Source organism: Aplosporella prunicola (genome assembly GCF_010093885.1).
Source record: "Aplosporella prunicola CBS 121167 unplaced genomic scaffold K452scaffold_13, whole genome shotgun sequence".
NCBI lineage: Eukaryota > Fungi > Ascomycota > Dothideomycetes > Botryosphaeriales > Aplosporellaceae > Aplosporella > Aplosporella prunicola.
The window spans coordinates 432,763-454,658 of record NW_022983541.1 but is presented as its reverse complement, the minus strand read 5'-3'; the positions used below and the strand labels follow the sequence as shown (position 1 = coordinate 454,658).

Here is a 21,896-nt window from a genome sequence, read left to right as displayed (position 1 = left end):
CAGCGCCGATGGAATTTCTTCGCCGCAAGAAACCTCCGATGCGCGGGAAGCTTGCGAACTGCCAAACCACCATCCACAATCACAATGTCCTCCAAAAACGGCGCCGATACTGAAATGAGCGATGCCGACGCCGCTGGCGCCAGGCGCCCGTAAGTCTTCCCCTGCGCCGCAACTTCGCTGCCCCTCCAACTAAACCAACCACAGGCCCGTCACCGTCAACAAGCCCATTCCCTACACCTTTGACCTCGGAAACCTACTCTGCAACGACTCCAACCCCCTCCCCGACTCGCACGATGAAGAGTCTCTCTCCGCGACCGCCCGCGACTGCGCCCAAGTCCTCATCAACCAGCTCCTCAGCACCTGCCCCATTACCTCTACCAGCGACGGCGTCCTGCTGCAACTGCCCGCTCCCGAGACCCCTCTGCCGCGCGAGAAGCCCGTTCCCCAGCCCAAGCCGCCCACCAAGTGGGAGCTGTTCGCCGCCAAGAAGGGCATCAAGGACAAGAAGCGCGACGGCAAGTTGGTCTACGACGAGGCCACCGGCGAATGGGTGCCCAAGTGGGGCTACAAGGGCAAGAACAAGGACATGGACGACCAATGGCTGGTCGAGGTTGACGAGAAGAAGGAGGCGAAGACCGGTGAGGCGGACAACCCGCGTCTTACTCACCGGAAAGAGCGTGTCGAGAGGGTGAAGAGGAACGAGAGGAAACAGAGAGCCAACGAGTCCAGGATCCGGAAGAAGGGTGCTTAGGTGTGTCGTGTGTTGGTGCGGATCTTGTAATTGAACCAAATTCAAAAGTCCTCGGAATTGGCGCTTGGAGTACTGGGATGGCCTATGGAAGCTCATTAGTCGGGATTGGCGTCAGCATTGTTGGTACAGTCGGCTCGGCAGGGTTGATGGGTTGTCAAGTATGCTGGAAAGAATGTCTATCACACACTTGTCTCATGTCAAATAGCCCCAAACAGTCCTTTTCAATTTCTTTTTTGACATAGCTACCCAGACATTTAATGGCTTTGTCTTCCCCCTTCTTCGGCGAGGCGCACGGGGATGAGAGTGATCGAAACCCGAATCAAGATTCATTGTTGAGGATCAATGGGGCCACTAAGCGCAAAGGTAGAAACCGTGATGCCGATGCGGAGGCGGCTCGGCAGCCCGTGTGGAGATGTGCGGAGCGGGCCGGGAAGAGCCGCATCATGCACGCACGCACTTCCCTCTCCCGAGGGCAATGATGCGCTGTGGACCCGTGGTTCGGTGCGTTCAAGAAGCAAGCAGCTTTGTGCATACATATGCGCTCGCCGTATCCCTGAGCCGATCAAGCTCCACGATAACCTTAAGCTGTGCCACCGTGTGGCTTGCCGCCCCTCCCGCATCGTGGAGTACCACATACGTAGACTTAAACCGACGCACCGGGCTCATATTTGGCCGGAGCGCGTGCTTTGCAGGCTTGGCACGTACATATGATCGCTGAACGGGCTTGATATGCATTGCGTTTCTGTGGTCTGTGCTGGGACGCCTCGTTCTGGTCTGCAGCAAGGTACGACATTGACATGCGGGCCTGCATTTTCAATTTTTTTGCGAGCAACTAAGAAAAATTCGTCATTAGGTCATTACTGGAAAGCTAGGATAATAGGTTTCCCGCCGAAGCAATTCTGTGGTTTGATACGTTCCATTCCTGTGTGACAGCAATCCCTCCGAGACCATCTGCCGGATGATCGTGTCGTTCCTCGGAGTCTGCCCTGTAGCTGTCATCGTCTCCTAACGAACCCCCCTTGCTGGTCGTAATATTAATGGTCGTAACTCCCTCCTCTATCCTTGTAAGAGGATACTCGTCATGCACTCCCTGGTACTTTGAGGAAGAAGGCCCCCCCTGCCCGATGGTCCGGAGGTACCCCGAGGTACCTTTATGCTCGGAGGTGCCATTGCCAGATCCCCAGAGCCGGGAAGGCGAGATTGCTTTTAAAAGCGGCCGTAAAGTTGGAATGCAGGCGTTAATTATGGCAACTGAGGGTTCGACAATGGTCCAGAAAACTCCAGCGGGCATCGAATAAGAAAGATCATTAAAATCTATAAGGGAAAGAACGCGGATGCGGATGATCGAGATGGCCGTCACACTATAGGAGTAACGAGTGCGGTTAGAAAGAATCCGAACTTTGTATGTTAGAATGGAGAGGCTGGAGTGCTTACAACAGGCCAATCAAGAATATAATGTAGAGACCAACTTTCGCGCCGATAGCCATCTGCAGGCCACGGATGAAAGGGATGGGGAGGAACATGATGATCAGGTCCGTGAACATGTTGACGATGCCGATAGTCGTGAAAGATACGTTGTAGCTCGCACAATGTCCGCCGGCAGCCGGGTTCCAGTTCATCTCGAAGGGTGTACACAGGAGGAAGACTTGCATCATGCTTCCTGCCCAGTATCCAAAAACTATACCCATGCAGACCCAAGCTGCGAGGCGGAATTTTCGGTCGATAAAGATACGTAGATAGAAGAACAAATAGGACTGTTTGACAGTGACCATGGAGGCGTAATAGACAATCTGGTAAGCTATCAATTGCTGAAAAACCATAGTCAGTTTCACGAGCCCCCATAAAGAAGTGTAATGGCAAACCTTGGCAACAAAGACTTGGTTTTGTGGAGGAATCGTGGCTATATGGTGCCCCATTCCGTGTTGTGCGTATGTAATTTGCATGATCTGCATAAAATGAGTATCCCAACCGTAAACACATGAGAAGGTAAATAATGTACCAATAGTCCATATGTACAAATCTGTGGTTGTGATCAGTACTGGCACTCTGTACTTTTCGCACTCTTAAACTCACCATGGAAGCGACAACCCAACCGTCGTCCCACCAAATGGGATTGTTTCTTATTCTTCTGGCGACATACCGTAGCACAACCATCACCGTCGCCAGAATGACCAATATGATATTTGCGACGATTTGACCGCGCACAGTGCTGTCTCCAAAGACATCATAGTCTGCTAGCGGCGCCATAATAACCCAAGTACAGACGCGCCTCCTAGCAGAGAGAACGAGACCCGCTGATGGCTGATAGGCGGGCTGTTACAGGAGACCGATTCGAAAAAGAGAAAAGAAAAAAAGTGAGCGGATAACTTCAATTATTGCATATGGTTGTGAAGTTGCCTCTGGGCGTGCGGGGAATGAATGGACGGCCTTAGATAAGAGATCTAAGAAAAAGCGGAGACGGAAAGAGAAGGGACATGAAAATCTAAAAAGTCCTGCATGAATGCTCGAGCGATCTATATGGATGCTGTAACTTGGTAACAGAGTTTCTGTTTCATCTATGGACTAGCCCCTTGAGGGCGTGAGATCATTCTTTAGTGCACCGGCCCTGAATGCCGGCTGATCAAAAGAGGGTCCGGATTCGAGGTATAGAGCGGTCAAAGATCTAACATCTCCACGGTCCGCGCTGTTGTCAGTGTGCAGTTGAATGCAATATGAACGGTTTGGCGAAGTAAGGCGACCAGCGAAGGATTCATTGCTTAGAGCGCGCCGGAAAGTTGCCACTTGCGTCGGGGCGGTCTCGCTTAAGAAGGTCCGTTTCCTTGAGGCTGCGCCGTCTCGTCCCGAACCACGCTGCGGCGCTCGGCTAACTCTTGGTTTGTACACTTAACAAGAGCCGGCGTCGTGTTGGGTCTCGTGGTTCGTGAGCTTGTCATGAAACTGGAATTCGCTCGTGGCCACCTCCTTACCTTGCCGCTTTGCGTTCTGTGGCTGAAGGATTTGGCCGATTGATCCGCCCGCACTTCCTTTCGAATCCAAGTGCACAGGTTGGCGCGGGGGAAGAGACGCCACAGGGGTTTCGGTGTATCGGCAGGGAGTCTGACTATCATCCGGTGGGGCATTTCCGCATCTGGGGCCGTATGCAAAAAGTCTCGCACGTCTCGGGCTTCGAGAGGGCAGAATGGACCTCTGATGGATACTCAAGCAACACCATTTCTACTTTCTCCGATGCCCCTTCTGTCTTCCATGTCTCAGAAACCCCACAGCCGTTACGCAGAGCCCGTGGGGACTGGAAAACAGTCGTAGCCCCTCCTAGCTCTGCTATAAGGGGCCGTAGCCCTCTGAGAATGCCTTGTTGTATCCGCCTAGTTCGCATCACTCGTAGTCTTTTGTTTGCTCCCAATAAACTGTTATTGCATGATGGCAGGAACTAGCTGCATCACTTCTGTTGCATCCTTGAGAATCAAGGAACCTGATTTCATCGTTGTAGGCGGTGGTATTACGGGTCTGGTGGTTGCTTCTCGCTTGAGCGAGGATGCTGATAAAAGCGTCCTAGTCATTGAGGCTGGTGCAAGTCGTATTGGAGATCCTCGTATCGATGTGCCTGGTCAGCTCGCTACCCTGTACGATGATCCAGACTAGGATTGGCAATCCATGACAGTCGCAAGTGAGCGCCTTTTATTTATCAGCTACTCTATCAATACCGGCCGTGTATGAGGCATCATGCTTGGATAACTGGACCATTGGCAGAAAGTAGTGGACCGGAAGACTGCTTCTGTATTCTTTGAAGGCCATTTAATTTGAAGCCCAGACCCACGTTAATGGCAGGCAAATTCCCCAGGTCAGAGGAAAGTTCCTAAGTGGATCTTCGGCCATCAACTTCAGTGCGACTGTGTATCCTTCCAAGGGCAATTTTAATGTCTGGAATGCACTCGGCAACGATGGATGGTCCGGAGACGACATGCAGCAAAACTTCCGGAAATTCGAGCATTACATCCCGGCGACACAGCACACGAAGGAGCTGCTGTCGATGAATTGCATCAACGAGAAGGTTCACGTTCGTGACGGGCCTCTTCCGGTAACAGTTGGTGATGCCCACGGTCCGTTCAACGAGGCATGGGCGGAGATTATGAAAAATCTGGGTTGGTCCAACCGGGACGATCCCATCGAAGGCGAGAAGCTGGACGCATTTGCCTGTGGTTTGTCACTGGATCCGAAGACGGAGATGCGGGCATGCTCAGCTTCGGCTTATTACAACGCTGAGTCCGGAAGAGGCCGAATCTGCAGGTGTTGATGGAAACCCATGTCGAAAAGGTCCTTCTGGACAACTCCGGGACGCCTCCGCGAAAGCGACTGGAGTTAGAGTCTTGACGAAAGATGGGAAGCACCACAACGTCTCAGCGAAACGAGAGGTGATACTCGCCGCAGGACCTCTCCAGTCTCCGCAATTGCTGGAGTTGTCCGGAATCGGCCAGAGTAAAGTTTTCAAGGAGTATGGCATCCCTGTTATCGACAGTCCCGGAGTCGGTGAGAACCTTCAGGATCATGCAATTTGCGCCACCCGCTTAGAAGTTGCGGATGACCAAATCTCCGGAGATGTCATGCAGAATATGGATGTCGTGCAGCGCCTATTGAAGCAGGACCAGGAGACGCAAACGGGCCCTTTTGCTGGCATGCCTATCAGTATCGCCCAATTTCTTATGGTCCACACTGAAGGAGCCGCAAGTCGCGATGATATCGAGCAGTTCTTTCGCGAATACCTCGAGGACCCGAATCCGAACCCGCCTGCCTATCAGAAGAAGCAGTATGAGCTTCTCAGCCATCAACTGGCCGATCCGAAGGAGTCCACTGGTGTTTGCCTCTATCTGCCATTCCAGCTGCACGCGTACCCTTGCGAGACGAAGATGCATCAGATATTTGCATGAACCCCAGGAGCTTTGTGACCATCATGGCAGTGATCAATCACCATTCTCGCGTGGTGTTGTCCACATCAAATCGGCGGATCCGAAGGACAAGCCTCTACGATCCACGGTACCTTCCCCATCCTCTCGATCTTGAGATCATGGTGAAGCACATGCAATACATGGAGAAGATGTTGCGAACTGAGCCTTTTGCTTCTCACATCAAGGTACAGTCGTCTTCCCGAGGGATATGATGCCACGACGATGGAAGGTGCCAGAAAAGTGGTGAAGGAGCGCTTGTTGAGCAGCTCCCACCCAACTGACACATGTGCGATGATGCCCAAGGAGCTCATGGTGTAGTCAGCAACAAGCTCAAGGTGTACGGAAAGAAGGACCTGCGAGTTGTCGACGCGAGCATTTTCCCGATGGACACTGGGCAACACCCAAGCGTCAGTTTACGCGGTGGCGGTGAAAGCTGCGGATATTATCAAGAAGGACTGCCGGTAATAGTTGATGGCTACCTAGGTAGTGGAGGTACCTAGACGTGAATCCAACGAATTAGCGTGACTCATGCTCGTTGATGGAGGTGAGGGGAAGAGTGTCAGGGAGGCGTGGGAGGGACCGCCAGGCCGCTCGGCAGATGTTCGGGAGCCCGCCCGTGCTCAGTCGCGCCTCCCAAATTATTTCCAGGCGGCAACTCAACATCCTCGTCCTTGCCCACCTCTTTCTTCGGCCTTTCCAGTGGCATGCTCCGCTGGCTCTTACGCACTATGGCTGCTCCCACCCCCAAGCTCGTGCCTATTCCCAAAAATGGCGTCGACTACCGCAACAAGATCGTCCTTGCCCCGATGGTCCGCTCCGGCGAACTTCCCTCCCGTCTACTCGCCTTGAAGTACGGTGCAGACCTCGTCTGGGGTCCTGAGACCATCGACAAGGCTCTGATTGGTACTACGAGACGCGAGAATCCTGCTACCAAGACGATCGAGTTCACCCGCTTCTCCAACAATGGCCTGAAGAATCCTACGCCCAACCCGGACCAGCGCGAGAGCGTGATTTACCGCCTGGACCCCGAGCGCGAAAAAGGACGCCTCATTTTCCAGATCGGCACCGCCGACCCCGAGCTGGCTGTCAAGGCTGCAACACTGATCGCAGGCGATGTAGCCGGAATCGATGTCAATTCGGGCTGTCCTAAGCCCTTCAGCACCAGTGGCGGTATGGGCGCTGCTCTACTCCGGACGCCGGATAAACTCTGTTCGATCCTGGAGGCTCTGGTAAAGGAAGTTGGGCAAAAATTCAAGATTGGGATAAGCGTCAAGATCCGTATACTGGAAAAGCCCGAGGAGACGGAGGAGTTGGTTCGTAGGCTAGTCAGGACGGGAATAACCGGACTGACGGTCCACTGCCGCACGACCCCTATGCGTCCCCGCGAAAGGGCCATACGGGAGCAACTCAAAATGATTAGGGGTGTCTGTCACGAGGCGGGCGTGGCATGTGTCGTCAACGGCGATGTAGAGGACTATGACCACGGTCTTCGACTCATAGAAGAATTCGGAGTCGACGGCGCAATGATTGCGACTGCTGCTGAGCGTAATTCCAGCGTTTTCCGTCGTAAAGCTGAGGGCGGCGTTGCTACGTGGCGAGAGGTTGTCCACGAGTACCTTAAATTCTCCCTTGAGGTCGACAACCGTTGGGGAAACACCAAGTATTTGCTTGGCCAGCTCATACCTGGCAAGGACGGTTGCAACCAGGAGATGAACAGATGCCACTGTTACCAGGAAATCATCAAAGTTTTGGGCTTCGACGATCTCCTGGACATGGCGAAACAGACTGATGAACGTTTGGGAATTCCGATCGTATCTCCAAAGGCGCAAAAGAGAGCGCAAGCAAGAGAAGAGAGAGAGCGGTCAGAAGTGAAAAAGGCAAAGATTGAAGACAAGAAACCTGAAACTGCCGCGCCAGCTACGCAGGAGCCACCCGAGATCCTTCTTCCCGCTATTACTGAATCCACCCAGACTGTAAGCGTATGATGGGAATATCCATATGGAAACCAAGACACCTCCTACGGATGTTTGGCCGAGCTCCAAGCGCCGATACCAGCAGCTTGGCCATCGGAACCGCACTCAATTCAAGCTTTGGAAGAGAAAGCCATTACCACGCTTGTTGCGAGTTGTCCTACACGTGGCCTCCGTTAAATGGACCAAATGCTTACCAGTACTCAGCACATATCAGAAGTATATATCTGAGCATTAGTTGCTGAAGTGGCATTAAAGCCGAGCCGCCTCAAGCCTCTCATTGTCATGTTTTCTGAGGCATGCATAAAACGAGGATTCTGTAGCTTAATATGGACCTGATCTAACCTATGATATGTCCTGGTATCAATGATGCAAGTATAACGCAGGTTTCATATTTTTATACGTAGATACTCTCGGCAACCCCGAAAGCTATGTTACACCATCATTAAGAAAGGACACTCCCATCTCCTCCTTCATTTTATCTTGTTTCCGATCTCCATCTCATTGTTTCTCCACTTTTTTGATCGTACCGCTCCAAAGTCTCAGATGACGCATCGTATATTCTTTTAGCAACCCATGAAGACAACACGTTGCGGGCCTTAGCGGTTTGTTTTTGGACGTCCTTGCAAGCCTATCCTGGCGACGAACTTACCACTGCCTCAAATCTTTCTAATAAAGCTTGTAAGCTCTGGTGATGGTAATGGTCGGAGTGTGGGTTACGTTTAACGCTGCTGAAACAGCCATAGCCGTTGCACCGACTGGGACGAATAAAAATCTTAAAAAGGTATGGAAGCTATGGCGAAAGTTCTGCAGCGAAAAGCATGGCTTCCGAACTTTGACGTCGTTTAACTTGATCAATCCCAATACCAAGGTCAGGGGATTTGGATTGGTACGTCGCCAATTAGGTACTATAAGGGCAGTCTATGTATTGAGCAGCGCTTGTCTCATCTTGAGGGAGATTTGAAGTTAAGGTGGCGATGAACATTTATTTTCCACGATTTGCTACCTACTTGAACACAGTACATAAAACCTAGGTAGGTAGGTTGTAGTTCGAATATCGACAGCATCACAAATAGTCCAAGCAAGATTTATTAGGTACGCATATTGCAAATGATGCCCAGTGCACATACGGATCTGTACGAATTACCTGTGGCTAGAGTTTAGAAAAAAGAAAATGCACTTGCATTCCACAAACTGTAAAAACCGGGGCAACCCGGGTAGTTTCGGTGCCCCTGGGTACCCACAGACGTGACACCCCGGAACAGACAGACGTGGGTTCCCCAGTCATATCTTCTTGCCTGACGTTAATTAAACCATGTGTCTGTCATAAATTATCCAAGTCTCTTGTATCCCCATATCGCCTTGCTCAGCCTGGCCAGACCCTACGGAGATTGCGTGCAATCCTTTGATCTCTGACAGTCTTGCATGTTATTTTATTTTCTGGGGTTGTACCACATGGCTTGCTCCTTCAATGTATTTAGGTCACGCGGGCATAGGTACCTAGGTAGTCATAGGACTTAAGCTTCTTTTCTTGCCACGCGCGTGACGTAATCGCGATGCGTTCGTCGCTGTTGGCGTGCAGGTCTGGTTGTGGTGGACGGGATTCTTTCATACTTCATTCATTTGTGGCTGAAGGGCACTAGGTTCACCCAGACCGCTTTGACCATCTTGGAGTTTCTTTTATCAGACAGTACCTACCCACCTACCTGGCACACTCAGATTGTGGGTCTGTGGCATCAAAACGTCGACAATGGGAAGATGCCAGATGGAATCTGGAGCTTGGGTGTCACCTTCTCGCCAATCCCAGATACCCATAGAACCTAGGTACATAGGTGAGTAGGTAGATGACGGGCATGGTGATCGTACATACCTACCTAGTATTATTACCTATAGCCAGTAATATATAGGTTCTTACCTACCTATCTATGACTTTCGACCGCGGACAAGTCAATTAGGTATTCCGTTACTGTATTACCTGCCATTTTTTTCCGACAAGATCCTCATGGATCGCAAGCTCCGTACCTACCTAGGTTAGGTAGCAGCTTCGGTACTGTACCTAGGCAGGTGGGTTCTTCGAGCTATTGTCCCTCTTCCTTGGAGGGAGTGATTGTTGTGGAAAAGAGGAAGGAGGGGAGAAGAATGAAATGAGGGTGGGTTTATACTCGCGCTAGCTGCATGCTCCTTTCCAATAGGTGTTAAGGTCGAGCGCACCTGACTTCCAACCTAAGTAGGTACCTAGGTAGGTACGGATGGAGGTTCTTTCCTTCCGCTCGCACCATCCATTCCCCGCGCAGACGCGAAAATTGTGCCTGCCCAGGCATGGATGATGGGTTGGTACCGAGATATCCAAATCCAGCGACCCCCGCCTCTCCGCCTTGGAAGCGGGTTCCCTGAGCTCCCATGCTGCAGGGCTCAATGACCAACATGGCCAGCCGCATCCCGAGGAAGTCTTTTGAAAAATGTCTCTCTTGCAGGACTGAAATGTTGGGTCGTCGATAGTGTCCACATATAGCGATGATCTTCGTCAGCACAGCTCCGCCTGGTTACTCTTTTAGACCTTTTGTGACAACCAACTCTCCCATGCAAGCACGCTATCTTCGATTTATAGACGCAACAGCAGGAAGCGCGAAGAGGAAATCGCGCCATACGCGGCCCTGCAGGACCGCGCAACATACCTGCCTCGCCCTCTCAGAGAGGCAGGTGGCGATGCTGTGGGCCCTTGCACGGGCTGCGCCCGCTGTTGTGGGCCCACTCAGTGATGACATGCATAGGTAGGCAGGTACCTAGGTAGGTTCGATGACCTTCATCAGCCGCAGCTGGTACAGGGGTGAGAGCTGGGGGGTAGGATGATGGGGAGCATGTGGGGTCCGTATTGTCTGTGGGGTGCGATGGAGGTCGAAGGGAGAAAAGGTGGGGTGGTGCTTTTGAGGGTGGGGGATTCGGGTAAGCGCATTGCCGACCTATCCATGTCTGACTGCCTAAGCGGACTGCACGTGTTTTGAGTAGATAGAATCACTAAATGTACATGCCGATAAAGATTAAACACTACCTAAGATTTCCCCCAGACCTCGTTGTAGAGGATACGGCTTGTAAAACACATATACAAAAGTCGAAGCCCATGCATGATAAGACAGAAAAGAGAAACAGAAAAAGGAGTGCATTGCTCAAAAAAACGCGACACATCCACATTCTACCTTCAATGTCACATGCCACGCACAAGAAAGAAGCTATAAAACCGAACTCGTCAGCCAACAAGTATGCTCAAGCCTCCAACGGCAATGAGCCCTTCTCATCATGTTCACGGTGCCCCTCTTCATGCTTATGTGCATGCTCCTCCTCTTTTCTATGGGTGTGGACATCGCTCTTCGCCTCCACCATGCCCAGTTCATACTTGTTGTATGGAAATAGGGTTGCGCGCTTGGGTGCAGGCTTCTCGGACGCAAACTTCCATACCTGCAACGTGATATCGCGACCGAGGATCTCGATGATAGGCGTGATGATTGGCAACGACAGGAAGATGATGGCGTACGACGTTAGGCCTACGATCAGCATCATTGCCCAGTATGCCATCGCCCGGTGCGCCAGGAAGATGCACAGCCACGAGCCCCAACTCCAGAATACGAAACCATGGATCAGGTAGATGGTGAAGATGTGCGGGAATACCAACACCAATAGCTTGAACGATAGTAGCTTCTGCACAAATGTGCTCAGTTCCACAATCGCTTGCATTCCTACCGCAAACAGCAGCATGTTGAACCGCGGCTCATAGTAGTTGGGATATGCGAACCGCGGGGTATTCTTGATCGGCTGCCCTGTCTCTTGGTCCGGGTGGATACCGTTCTCCTCGACCGTGAAGTTGTACGAAATCCAATTGGGAAGCAAGTTCATGGTGAAACCCACACCGACCATGCCGGCACAGAAGCACATGAGTGGGTAGTATGCGAGCGGGCGACGGTAGAGCCACTTTCGCCACTTGTAGGTCACGTCCAAGTCTGTGAGCATGAGACCGAGCCAGAAGAAGCTGCCCCAGTTCCGTGCATACCAATTGTTTAAGACACAGAACCAGTAGTAGCCGAATCGTTTCCATGGCGTCTTTATCTCACGGACCACGACCGCGCCAAGAAGGACAAGCCATGACCCTTGCAGTTGGACGGCTATTGTCCAGAGAACACCTGTGCAATAGTTGAAAGTGATTTGCGGCACGGCGTTGGGGATGAGGTAGATGAGCTCAAGGATCTCGCTGATAAAGTGACCCGGAGAAGGGAATTTTGAGACGTAAGCCCAGGTGGACCATGTAACCGATGGCAGATATTCCAAGTACTTTGTCGCGCCAACGTCGATGAAGAAGTACTCCAGCATAACAATTGCCGTGACGGGGATCAGCAAACGAGGCGTACGCTTGACAGCACGCTCGGCAATGACTATGAGGTTACCTTCTCGAAAGTACCTGGCTGATAGGAAGCGAGTAGACGTGGTGAAGAAGACACCAAGCCACATCTGATTCATGATGAACGGTGAAATGATTTTTCTAGCCCATACCTCGCTCTGGTAATGGACAGGAGATCCTGGAATGACGACGGCAGGAATATAGGTAAGATGGAAATGGATCAAAGTGACGAAAATAGAACAGAGGGCAACAAGGCCAGCTAGGTAGTCAACCCGCTGCCTCTGTTCTATGGGAGCCTTCTTCGTTTCGGTAGCAACAGCATTGGTCGTCGACTTGATTGGCTGTTCGTTGGTTTCCTGGATAGTTGGGTCTTCCCGGGACTTGGGCTTCACGAGGCTGTTTTCCTTATCTCTCGGAGACCAAGGCTCCTTCATCATTGATACCGGAGTGGCAGGCAAGGGGACGAGGGTTCGGGATGAATTCCTGGCAGTATCTGAGAGAGCATATTCCGGAATGACCTGACCATCGACGTAAGCAACTGCATTCCTTGGCGGCGATGCAGGGTATGCGGTAACGTCAGGGTTGACGCTAGGCAAGGTCGGAGGCGGTATGGGACAGATAGCGTCCTCTTCGAACCTTCTGCTTGTGGATGGGAGGTACTCGCGGCTTTGATACCTCGGCAATGGTGTCGAGGCGCCAGAAGCAGACGGTGTCCATTCGGACCTCCGGAATGAGGCATCCGCGCTCTTTTTCGTAGGAGAGGAAGGCCTGGTTTGGTTGAATGGAGTGGTACTGGTAGACTCTATGACACTCGCTTCGCTTGACCCGTACAGAGGAGCCGGAGAGGAAATGCCGGATGACTGGTCATGTGACTGCGAAAACCTTTTCCAAGGTGCCTTCTTGATGATTGCATGTAGCAAGAGGAAGGAGGTGAAAGATATAGAGATGACAGAGATCCAAATGGCCGCCCACCTACGTCCAGTGGAGACGGTTTTGTGCTTAAACTTCTTCGTGGCTGCGACAGTGTACTCTGAGGTCTCACGGAGGCTCATGTCATTCACAGAACATGCGTCGGTGACGGTGCACCTGGAATCAAACTCATCGTGGGCGTCTGCTGTCATTTCTGACGAGTTGAAGAACATGCGCGCCCAGCCAATATTGGCGACGTTTCGCCAGTAAGGGGGTCCTTCCATGGAGTAAGTGTTGCCGGTCGACCAATGACGGAAGTACAGAGGAGCAGGGGTCATGGGAATAGCGTGATGCTTCTTCTTGGTAACAGTACGGCTGTTGTTCTGGCCAATGTAGTACCGGACTTCCTTGTCGGTCCAGTCAAAACGGAACTCCATGAAGTCAAACGGCCATGCGGTGCCATTGGCAATAGAGCTGTTGCCCAAGATGGTGTAGTTGACGCCAAGCTTACGGTCGGGCCACTCGTTTTGCATGAGGGTGCTGACCCAGGCGTTGGCATACGTTTGGGTGTTCATGGCGTTAATCTCGATTGACTCGGTCTCGTTGAATTGCACTCTCATGGACAACGAACTACCGCCCGTCCCTTCCTGGGGCGAACGCATGAGCGAGCGGAAAGTGCCATACTGGATGTCGCGCCTGCGGCTTCTGACGCTGCCGCCGTTGACGAGGTGGAGCTTTGTCGAGGGATCGCAGAAGAGGCCAAGGGTAGTTCCATTGGTGACATTGGAGTTCCAGATGGTGTAGTTGGACTGGACATTTTCGACGACGGCACCTTGGCGCCATCCGCCATTCCAGGCCTTTTCGGACCTGTGCTCAAACTCCTCGATGACGAAGTCGGACAAGTCTGACGTTTCGTTGAAGTAGGTGATGAGGGACTCGGTGTACAAGTCGCCAGTGGTGTCATCGTAGAAGCCGCACGAACAGCCAGGAGCAGCAGCAGCAGCAGCAGCAAGAGGAAGAAGAATGGATATTGCAACCGTGAGCCAGGAAAGGCTCTTGCGGGGGATGGTCATAGTGGCGCAGGAGGGCTGGGGGGAGAATAGAGGGTGAATGAGCATCGGCTCCAAGCGGGTCTCAGAGTTTAAGAGGACTGAACGGCCGGAAGAGGAAGAAATAAAGGCAGCGTCGGAGCAAAGTTTGATGACACAGGCGTCATCTACCTACCTTTGGCCCCCCTCTCCCTCCGCGCGCCTCCAGAGAAAAGAACCCGACCACGTCCCACGTCCCACGTCCCTGCGGTTGCGCAGCTGCATGGCGCCTCGGCCAGGAACCTGGCTTGGCGTGACAGGGGCCTTATCAGCCAAGGTAGCGAGGCAGAACCCAGCGCAGCGGGCCGACTGAGCGACAATCGACTAGGCGATTGCGGCAGATCGTCGTGGGCATCGGATTCCCGAAGCCACGTTTGGTTCGTCATGGCGTGCCGACGTTCACGTCGACGCCAACGGCCACCCCACGCCCGCAGTGCACAGGCTCAGTGCGCAATCCAATATTGCCTGCAAACGCTCCGCCGGGGCTCCTATCCGGGCTGCCGGGGGCGTGGCACTGCCATCCTTGCTTACCCACGCTCCACCACACGTCCGTCCATGAGCACCCAGCCGCAAGGCTTCGCAAATTTACCCGCACTAGAGAACGCAGCAGTCATGGCCCTTCATTCTGCCCCGGCTCCTCCGTCTGTTTTGGTCTGTGACTTGCCTCGCCCGTTGCATATTTCAACCCTGCCCCCACCGCCGCCCGTCATAGCCGTCGTCGAGCCAGCCTTTCCTGTCGTTTCTGTCCATCCCGTTCCCCTTCTCTCTCTTTCACCATGTCGGACACTTCCAAGGACTTTACCATCGCCATTGATGAGGAGCCCAAGTCCTACTACAGTCCGGCCCCGTCGACCAATGACCTGCCCGAACGGGACCAGCCCCAGACGCGTCCGAGCTTCTGGACCAAGCTGTCCGATTTCATCACTGATTGGACTCCCTTCGGCCTCGTTGCTTCCTACTTCGTCTTCTCCGTCTGCATTTACATGGTCTGCACCGAGACTCTCATCTCCGTCTTCTGGTTCGTTTACCTTGCCACCAACTTCTACATCTCTGCCGCCACCGTGCTCGAGGCTTTCATGAGCCTCGAGCCGTGTAGGCAGGCCCGAAGTGTGGTCCAGAAGGCTCAAGAGGCCAACTGGAAGTTCCCGACGCCGGACGACCAAGTTCCCATTCTTGATCTCCTCGTCGTGGCCTACCTGCCCAATGAGAAGGACATCATCATGGATCGGGCCATGCATGCCCTGACACGGGTCGTGTATCCCGTTGATCGCATCCGAATCAACATTCTCTACAACACGCCCAAGCCAATCGAGCCCTTGGAGACTGAATTGAGGGAGCTGTGTCTCAAGCATTCTCAGCTCAGAGTCATCAAGGTGCCCAACTCGACGTCAAAAGCCGACAACCTCAACTATTTCTTCAGTCTTGACACTGGTGCTGATATCGTTGCCATCTACGACTGTGACCACTACCCGCATCCTCATGGCCCTCGCTGGGCGGTCGAGCGCTTCTGTCAGGACAAGAAGGTCGACATTGTGCAAGGCCGCTGTGTCGTCTTCAACTCTAAAGACTGTTTGTTGGCGGCCATGATTTCAGTCGAATTCGACAAGATCTATGCCGTGTCTCACCCGGGCCGTGCAACCTTGTGGGACTTCGGTCTCTTTTGTGGGTCCAACGGCTACTGGCGCGCTTCGCTGTTGAAGGACCTCAAGATGGACGGCGATATGCTCACAGAGGACATTGACTCCGCTCTGAGAGCCGTTTCCCGCGGCGCCAATACCGTCCACGACCTCAACGTCGTTTCTTATGAGCTTGCTCCAACGACACTGCAGGGCTTCTGGAAGCAGCGTTTGCGGTGGGCTCAGGGATGGTGCCAGGCCAGCATCAAGCACCTCAAGCTCGCGTACAGAAAGTCTCCTGATGGAACTCCGCGCAGCCCCAAGGTTCGATTCGGCTTGTTGTCTCTGCTGCTCATCCGCGAGCTCAGCTACTACCTGGTCACCCAGTTCACCTGCCTGATGATCGGCTTCATCATCACCAAGTTTCCCAAGGACCCCGTTGGGCTTGCGCGCTTGATCTGGTTCGGGTACTCGGTCTCCGTCTGGCTCTTCATCATTAGGTATGTTCCCGTCCGCGCATCTGTCGTGAAGTAATCGACTAATCATGGCACAGCGTCGTGTGCTTGATTGCCACCTTGTGGATCACGATGCGGGTGCGGTCTGAATTCGTTAATCTCAGGATGATTATCGTATTCTCCATCCTGTACCCGTTTTACCTCGTCATCAACGCCACGATAGGGTTGTACGGGCATGCGCGGCAAATCGTAAACTACAACTCGTGGAATCCAACGGCACGGTCCTAAGGGGCGGCCGTGCAGTCTTGATTTTCTTTTCTCGTTTATGCAGGTCTGCAAGCAAGGCGGACACACCCCTGCGCATTGCAGGGTGCGTCCGGCGCATCATGTACATGGTTCCTAATTTGGGCGTTGCGGATGGAACATTCCTGAAGCCGGCTTCGATCGCACAGCATATAATTGATGGTACTTGGGCCAGCGTTTTAAGATAGATGAGCGATGCAATCCAAAACCGCCACGGACGTGGCTGAGAACGGCGTGTTCCAAACATCAACCGGAAAATTTGCGTGCAGCCCAGAACAAACACGTTCCCGCCAGCCGGGGCACGACGCCCGTCAGATGATGTCAGGCAGCGGCACTCACGATGAGACGGGGCGTACATGACGGGAGTTTTGCATGCTCGCACCGCATCGGGAGGGCACTGGATGAAGAAGCGGCTGGCCGGAGGGACGGAGGCTAGAAAATCGACGTGGCTTAGACAGCGCGCCGGCATGCCCGAATCGGGGGCCGCCAAGCTCGCGACAAGCTCTCTCCCTCTGAAAAAAGCAACGAAAACGCAAGTGAGATCCCGATCGACGCGATAGTGCGCGTTTACCTTTCGTTGGGCCCAAGAAAGGGCAACGGCGTGCACGGGGCGGGGCGGGGCACGCGCGGCGGGAAGGCGGGCGTTGAAACAGAACCGTTGCACACAGCCCGTCGCCCAGCTTCAACCACGGTTCGTGCAGGGCCTAGTCAGGCACCCTCCCATCGGACATTCCCTCCCCCCACCCCGCGCCGCCTGACGACATTCTCGCCGGCTGAAGATCTGTCAGGTGGCGACGAAAATGCTGCCTGCATCCCTGCTGTGTGCAGCCTGGCCCTTGCCGCGTTGTCATGGCGGAGCCTAGCGCCGCTTGATAAACATAGCTGCCGTTGTCCAGCCGCACTGAGCAGCAAAACACGGCTGCCACGAGCGATAGCTGTCAACCCCTCCTCTCCTCCTCTTCCTCCTTCTCTTCCTCTAACCACCATGCTGTTCCAACGGCCGGATGAGAAGACTGATTCCAGCCTGAAGCCCTCCAGCTTCCTGTCTTTGCGCTCGCCTCCCTCGCCTTACTCTGACCATGACTGGCTCATTGGTCTCCGCGGCCTGCTGGCCATTGAGACCTTCGTCTGGGTCTTTCTCATCACCTTTGTGCCGGCGACGGTCAAGGACGCAGAGACGCAGGACGGGCCTCTTTACCAGGTCGTCTTGCGCAAGACTCTCTCCGTCCTCTTCTGGAACCAGTCTCTCATCTATTCGTGGATCATCCTGCTCTCTGCACGCACCATCTGCCTGCCATTCCTGAGAAATCCGAGTCGCACCGTTGTCGCGAGCAGTGCCTTCCGCCGCGGCATCCGGCTTTGGATCCCGACGGCCGTCGGATTCGCTTTGCCAGTCATCATCCTCGGCCAAATTGGACACGGCTACCTCGACGAATTCAAATCGCGCACTGGCAATGATTCCATTGCCACGCCCGACCGGATTCCAAATTTCCTCGTTTGGTTTAATTCGCAATTCGAGCTCTTCTGGGCGACTAGGGATTATGCGAAGCAGATGGGAAGCACAGCGTTCCCTACACAGACTCTATGGAGCGTCAACCTCATCTTCCAGCAGAGCTACACGGTCTATATGACCATGGTCTGCATTCCGTACACACGCAACTCCTGGCGCGTCAAAGCTTTCATCGCCATGATCCTCACGGCTTGGTGGGTCCAGTCCTGGGCATGGTACTCAGTGACCGGCCTTCTGCTCGCTGACGTGGTCGACAATATGGATTTTCGGACGAAGGCCAAACAGGGCGTTTTCGTCCCGCTTCCAGGCCGTCGGCAACTGCGCATACCATCGTGGCTCTTCTACGCCGCCATCTTGCTTGCTGGTCTCATAATGGAGTATATCTGGGTTGCGTGGCGCCCGCAGTTTGCAGGTGCGGAGCTCAAGGCCCACACAGGGTTGTACAATGCCGGATCCCTGAATGCCGAGCTAGACCTCACTCAGCCGCAAGCCCGAGATGACAACTATCTCCTCATCCTGGGCTTCATGCTCGTGATAGAGACCTCGGAAATGCTGCAGTGGGTCTTCTCGAACCGATTCCTTATGTATTTGGGCCGTCGGTCTTTCAGTAAGTCCAATCGACTCAAATCCAAGCTCTTGCCGATGTCGCAAAGTCGATAGCCTCACTCGAATGGTACTAACGAGCCCGCTCATCAGGCTACTATCTCGTGACCCCGACGATCGTATACACGGCGGGCATCAAAGTCTTCATGCACCTGCGCTTTGCCCAAAACTGGCCCTTCCCAGCGAGCACAATCCTCACGTTGTTTGTGTGCTTGGTGACGACAGTCCCTTCGGCGGAAGTCCTTTACCGCCTGGTCGACCGACCATCGCAGGCCCTTGCGTACGCCGCGTGGGACTTTATCATCGCATAGTGCTGCGTGGCCGGCGGAGAGAGCCAAGCCGGACCGGAAGGTGGTTCGGGCGAATGGGGAAGTGTCCATTCTGGAGACTGTCGAATGCCTATGCGCGGGTTGTCAGTTGGGATTGCGGATGCAGATCTTCTGCTAGCTAATGGGAAGCCAAGCTTGAGTGTTATCGCGCGCGAGTCGGCTGGACGGGGTCAGTGGTGTAAGCATAGACAGCGACTATGATTATCTTGTTTTGTTGTGTTTTTGCTTGTACTCGGATAGACGTCTAATGGGATATTGTGACACCATACCATGGATGCGACGTTAATGGCGAGGGTGCAGAGTGCAGTGTCGTCAAGACAAAGTTTGGTGCTTTGGCGGCGGGTCCTTCGCGCCGCCGCCTAATGTCTCGGCGCACTGTGCGCGTTGAGGGACTGTCGTTTCCGACGACTTCGACTTGCTTGAGTGTGCAACGTCGTAGTAGGTAGTTGTCACACGGTGCATTTATTTATTTTTTCTCTTGCGGGTGCAACGAGCGCCCTTCCACTGTGTTGGAAAGAGACACCTAACGCCGGCACGTCAGTGTCAGTCTGTCGTTCCATCCACTTCACGATTCCGTGCCGGAGCGGGAGTCACGACATGCAACAAGCCGACGTTCATGCAGAGGCGGGTCATTGAACGCAACCTAAGCACCGATCGACGCTTCACTTATCGACTTCCCTGCTCCTGCACGCCTCGTTATCTCCCGCTTTCTCCTGCATTTCTCTCGACACCACCCGCCATCATGTGAAAAGCAAGTCCCGGGCAACGAGACGGCACGCCGCCTATCGTCCCGATGCCGTCGCACACAACTGCGTCGCTGCCTATCAGCATGCAGTACTAGCTTAAGAAGCCGCACTTCTCAACTCCTCACCTCCCCGCATCTAGGCATGCCGTCTTTTCCATCACCGCGGGCTTCTTGATACTGCATTGCTACACTTCCCGAGCCATCACCAGCAACGCCCAAGCACAAACCTCCATGGCAATCGCCACGTCTACCCCGCTCGGACACGACGTCTCTGCGCAACAGCCCATCCCAGGCACAGTTCATCTCGTTGACCTTGAGGGGACTCTGCGCGCAAAGCACGCCGTCGGAGCACACTCACGAGACATAGTTTTGGTGCCCGCGCCTTCGAGTGATCCCGACGACCCACTGAACTGGAGCCCGCGCCGCAAGGCTCTCTCGACGACGTGCATGTGTGTCTACACGCTCATGGTCGGCATCTCTACGGCTGCCATCTACAGCGTTCTCGGGCCCATCGCACAAGACACGAGCCTGTCGCTCAACGACCTCAATGCGGGGACGGGCTATCTGTTTCTTCTAGCTGGTTGGGGTTGCCTGTTCTGGCAGCCATTAGCGCTGCAGTACGGGAAGAGGCCAGTGTATCTCAGCACCATCTTGGCGACTTGCGCCATTATGGTTTGGGCGCCATACACCAAGACGAACGGCCAGTGGATTTCAAACAAAGTCTTGCAGGGATTCTTTGCGGCGCCCATCGAGAGCCTCTGCGAGATCTCCGTTACAGATATCTAGTAAGTGGGGGATTCCTTTGTCAAGGGTGGGGTGACCCCGCGCAGTCTATGGGACATATCGCATAGTCGTTGGACTTGGTGAACAGCAGAATGGAGACCATAAAACAATACTCCAGCGAAGCAGGCCCGCTAATATGGCTCCAGCTTCACCCATGAGAGAGGACGGTACATAGGATTATATGCATTGCTGCTCGCAGGCAGCAACTATCTTGCGCCTGTGCTTGGTGGCTTCATCAACGATGGCCAGAGCTGGGAATGGGTGCTCTGTTAGTACTAAAGAGTCCCCACTGTTCAGGTGAGCACAAGTTGTGCTGACCCTTGTAGACTGGTGCGCCATATTCAATGCCCTGGGCTTCGTATTTCTCTTCTTCTTCATGGAGGAGACGAACTACGTCCGGCATACGCTAGGCAACACGACACCCACAGAATCAGAAATCCCCTCAGCCGCAGGGAATGATACAGAAAAGAAGGGCTCTTTGCCACAACTATCGACCAGTACGGTTGAGGCAGGCGAGCCCCAGCCCCGCTCCCACAAGACGTACTGGGACAAGCTAAAGCTCTTCCAAGCAGCGGACCTGCACAAGAAGAACGAACTGGCCAGAATGGTACTACGACCCTTGATCTTCCTAACCTTTCCCGTCATTTTCTACGCAGGCTTCAGTTACGGAAGCAACCTAGTCTGGTTCAACGTGCTCAACGCGACAGCCTCGCTTATCCTCGGCGGCACGTACAACTTCCGCGCCTCGATGGTGGGCCTCTCGTACGTGAGCCCGTTGATCGGCGTCGCACTCGGCAGTGCATACACAGGCTGGTTAGGGGACCGGTGGGCAATGTGGAAGGCGCGACGCAACGGCGGCGTCATGGAGCCCGAGCATCGGCTGTGGTTGTTCGCACCCAGCCTGATCCTGGTGCCTGGAGGGCTGATTCTTTGGGGCGTCGGCGCGGCTGAAGGCGTGCACTGGTTCGGGTGCGTGTTCGCCATGGGCGTGGTCGCGTTGACCAACACGCTGGGGATCCAACTGAGCTGCTCGTACGCCATCGACTCGTACCGTGCGCTCAGCGGCGAGGCCATGGTCACCGTGATCCTGGTGCGTAATACCATGAGCTTTGCCATTGGTTATGGTATCACGCCGTGGGTCGACGGCATGGGCCTGCGTGACTGCTTCGTCACGGCGGGCCTCGTCGGCTTGGCACAGTGCCTGACCGTGTTTGCCATGATCAGGTGGGGCAAAGAGTGTCGCCGGAGGAGCATCGTGCGGTATGCAACGTACGTCGAGGAAATGGTGGTGCACTCGTAGCAGTGGCAGCATCCATCGGAGCACGATGTGGGGAGGCGATGGGTGCGTTAAGCTTTCGTGTCCTTTTGCTCGAATCATGGCGAGTGTAGAGACAACGCGCGTCCAGGCGGTAGTGGTGTCTTTTTACCTTTCCCGTCTTCTGCACCCAGGCAAGTTCGAGTTCGAGACCATGTCTCAGGCCTTGCATACACAACCATGCGCCGAGCC

General features: G+C 53.9%; 8 protein-coding genes across 8 annotated transcripts; 6 read left to right on the top strand and 2 right to left on the bottom strand.

The window, feature by feature from the left end:
• The first annotated feature begins 60 nt into the window (after nucleotides 1-60).
• Nucleotides 61-1,026, top strand: K452DRAFT_358816 (uncharacterized protein). Its single transcript, XM_033546220.1, has 2 exons — nucleotides 61-149; nucleotides 205-1,026. Exons 1-2 carry the CDS (start codon nucleotides 85-87, stop codon nucleotides 749-751), a joined length of 612 nt encoding a protein of 203 aa, XP_033397428.1. The 5' UTR covers nucleotides 61-84; the 3' UTR covers nucleotides 752-1,026.
• Nucleotides 1,027-1,619: 593 nt separating this feature from the next.
• K452DRAFT_308785 (uncharacterized protein) lies at nucleotides 1,620-2,998 on the bottom strand (the record flags this gene model as incomplete). The annotated part of the gene is made up of 4 exons (XM_033543191.1): nucleotides 1,620-2,112; nucleotides 2,186-2,559; nucleotides 2,614-2,697; nucleotides 2,825-2,998. 4 exons carry the CDS (start codon nucleotides 2,996-2,998, stop codon nucleotides 1,620-1,622), a joined length of 1,125 nt encoding a protein of 374 aa, XP_033397427.1.
• Nucleotides 2,999-4,168: 1,170 nt separating this feature from the next.
• Nucleotides 4,169-6,009, top strand: K452DRAFT_351238 (GMC oxidoreductase; the record flags this gene model as incomplete). The annotated part of the gene is made up of 6 exons (XM_033545708.1): nucleotides 4,169-4,348; nucleotides 4,391-4,415; nucleotides 4,555-5,011; nucleotides 5,112-5,633; nucleotides 5,681-5,842; nucleotides 5,877-6,009. The coding sequence occupies 6 exons, from the start codon at nucleotides 4,169-4,171 to the stop codon at nucleotides 6,007-6,009; spliced, it is 1,479 nt and encodes a 492-aa protein (XP_033397426.1).
• Nucleotides 6,010-6,419: 410 nt separating this feature from the next.
• Nucleotides 6,420-7,676, top strand: K452DRAFT_228219 (uncharacterized protein; the record flags this gene model as incomplete). The annotated part of the gene is made up of 1 exon (XM_033536948.1): nucleotides 6,420-7,676. The coding sequence occupies one exon, from the start codon at nucleotides 6,420-6,422 to the stop codon at nucleotides 7,674-7,676; it is 1,257 nt and encodes a 418-aa protein (XP_033397425.1).
• Nucleotides 7,677-10,743: 3,067 nt separating this feature from the next.
• Nucleotides 10,744-14,393, bottom strand: K452DRAFT_287668 (glycoside hydrolase family 16 protein). The gene has a single exon (XM_033540519.1). The coding sequence runs from the start codon at nucleotides 14,028-14,030 to the stop codon at nucleotides 10,923-10,925; it is 3,108 nt and encodes a 1,035-aa protein (XP_033397424.1). The 5' UTR covers nucleotides 14,031-14,393; the 3' UTR covers nucleotides 10,744-10,922.
• A 52-nt stretch (nucleotides 14,394-14,445) lies between these two features.
• Nucleotides 14,446-16,656, top strand: K452DRAFT_287667 (glycosyltransferase family 2 protein). Its single transcript, XM_033540518.1, has 2 exons — nucleotides 14,446-16,161; nucleotides 16,215-16,656. Exons 1-2 carry the CDS (start codon nucleotides 14,822-14,824, stop codon nucleotides 16,402-16,404), a joined length of 1,530 nt encoding a protein of 509 aa, XP_033397423.1. The 5' UTR covers nucleotides 14,446-14,821; the 3' UTR covers nucleotides 16,405-16,656.
• Nucleotides 16,657-17,251: 595 nt separating this feature from the next.
• On the top strand, nucleotides 17,252-19,137 carry K452DRAFT_287665 (uncharacterized protein). The gene is made up of 2 exons (XM_033540517.1): nucleotides 17,252-18,536; nucleotides 18,626-19,137. Exons 1-2 carry the CDS (start codon nucleotides 17,405-17,407, stop codon nucleotides 18,841-18,843), a joined length of 1,350 nt encoding a protein of 449 aa, XP_033397422.1. The 5' UTR covers nucleotides 17,252-17,404; the 3' UTR covers nucleotides 18,844-19,137.
• Nucleotides 19,138-19,837: 700 nt separating this feature from the next.
• K452DRAFT_228429 (uncharacterized protein) lies at nucleotides 19,838-21,689 on the top strand (the record flags this gene model as incomplete). Its single annotated transcript, XM_033536962.1, has 3 exons — nucleotides 19,838-20,391; nucleotides 20,536-20,657; nucleotides 20,716-21,689. 3 exons carry the CDS (start codon nucleotides 19,838-19,840, stop codon nucleotides 21,687-21,689), a joined length of 1,650 nt encoding a protein of 549 aa, XP_033397421.1.
• Nucleotides 21,690-21,896: the final 207 nt, after the last annotated feature.

Bases quoted from the DNA above. Each gene is read 5' to 3' on its own strand.
- K452DRAFT_287665 (XM_033540517.1), top strand. From the start codon at position 17,405: ATGCTGTTCCAACGGCCGGATGAGAAGACTGATTCCAGCCTGAAGCCC. The intron at 18,537-18,625 runs GTAAGTCCAATC...CCCGCTCATCAG, and splicing joins TTTGGGCCGTCGGTCTTTCA to GCTACTATCTCGTGACCCCG.
- K452DRAFT_358816 (XM_033546220.1), top strand. From the start codon at position 85: ATGTCCTCCAAAAACGGCGCCGATACTGAAATGAGCGATGCCGACGCC. The intron at 150-204 runs GTAAGTCTTCCC...AACCAACCACAG, and splicing joins GCCGCTGGCGCCAGGCGCCC to GCCCGTCACCGTCAACAAGC.
- K452DRAFT_287668 (XM_033540519.1), bottom strand. From the start codon at position 14,030: ATGACCATCCCCCGCAAGAGCCTTTCCTGGCTCACGGTTGCAATATCC.
- K452DRAFT_287667 (XM_033540518.1), top strand. From the start codon at position 14,822: ATGTCGGACACTTCCAAGGACTTTACCATCGCCATTGATGAGGAGCCC. The intron at 16,162-16,214 runs GTATGTTCCCGT...ATCATGGCACAG, and splicing joins GTCTGGCTCTTCATCATTAG to CGTCGTGTGCTTGATTGCCA.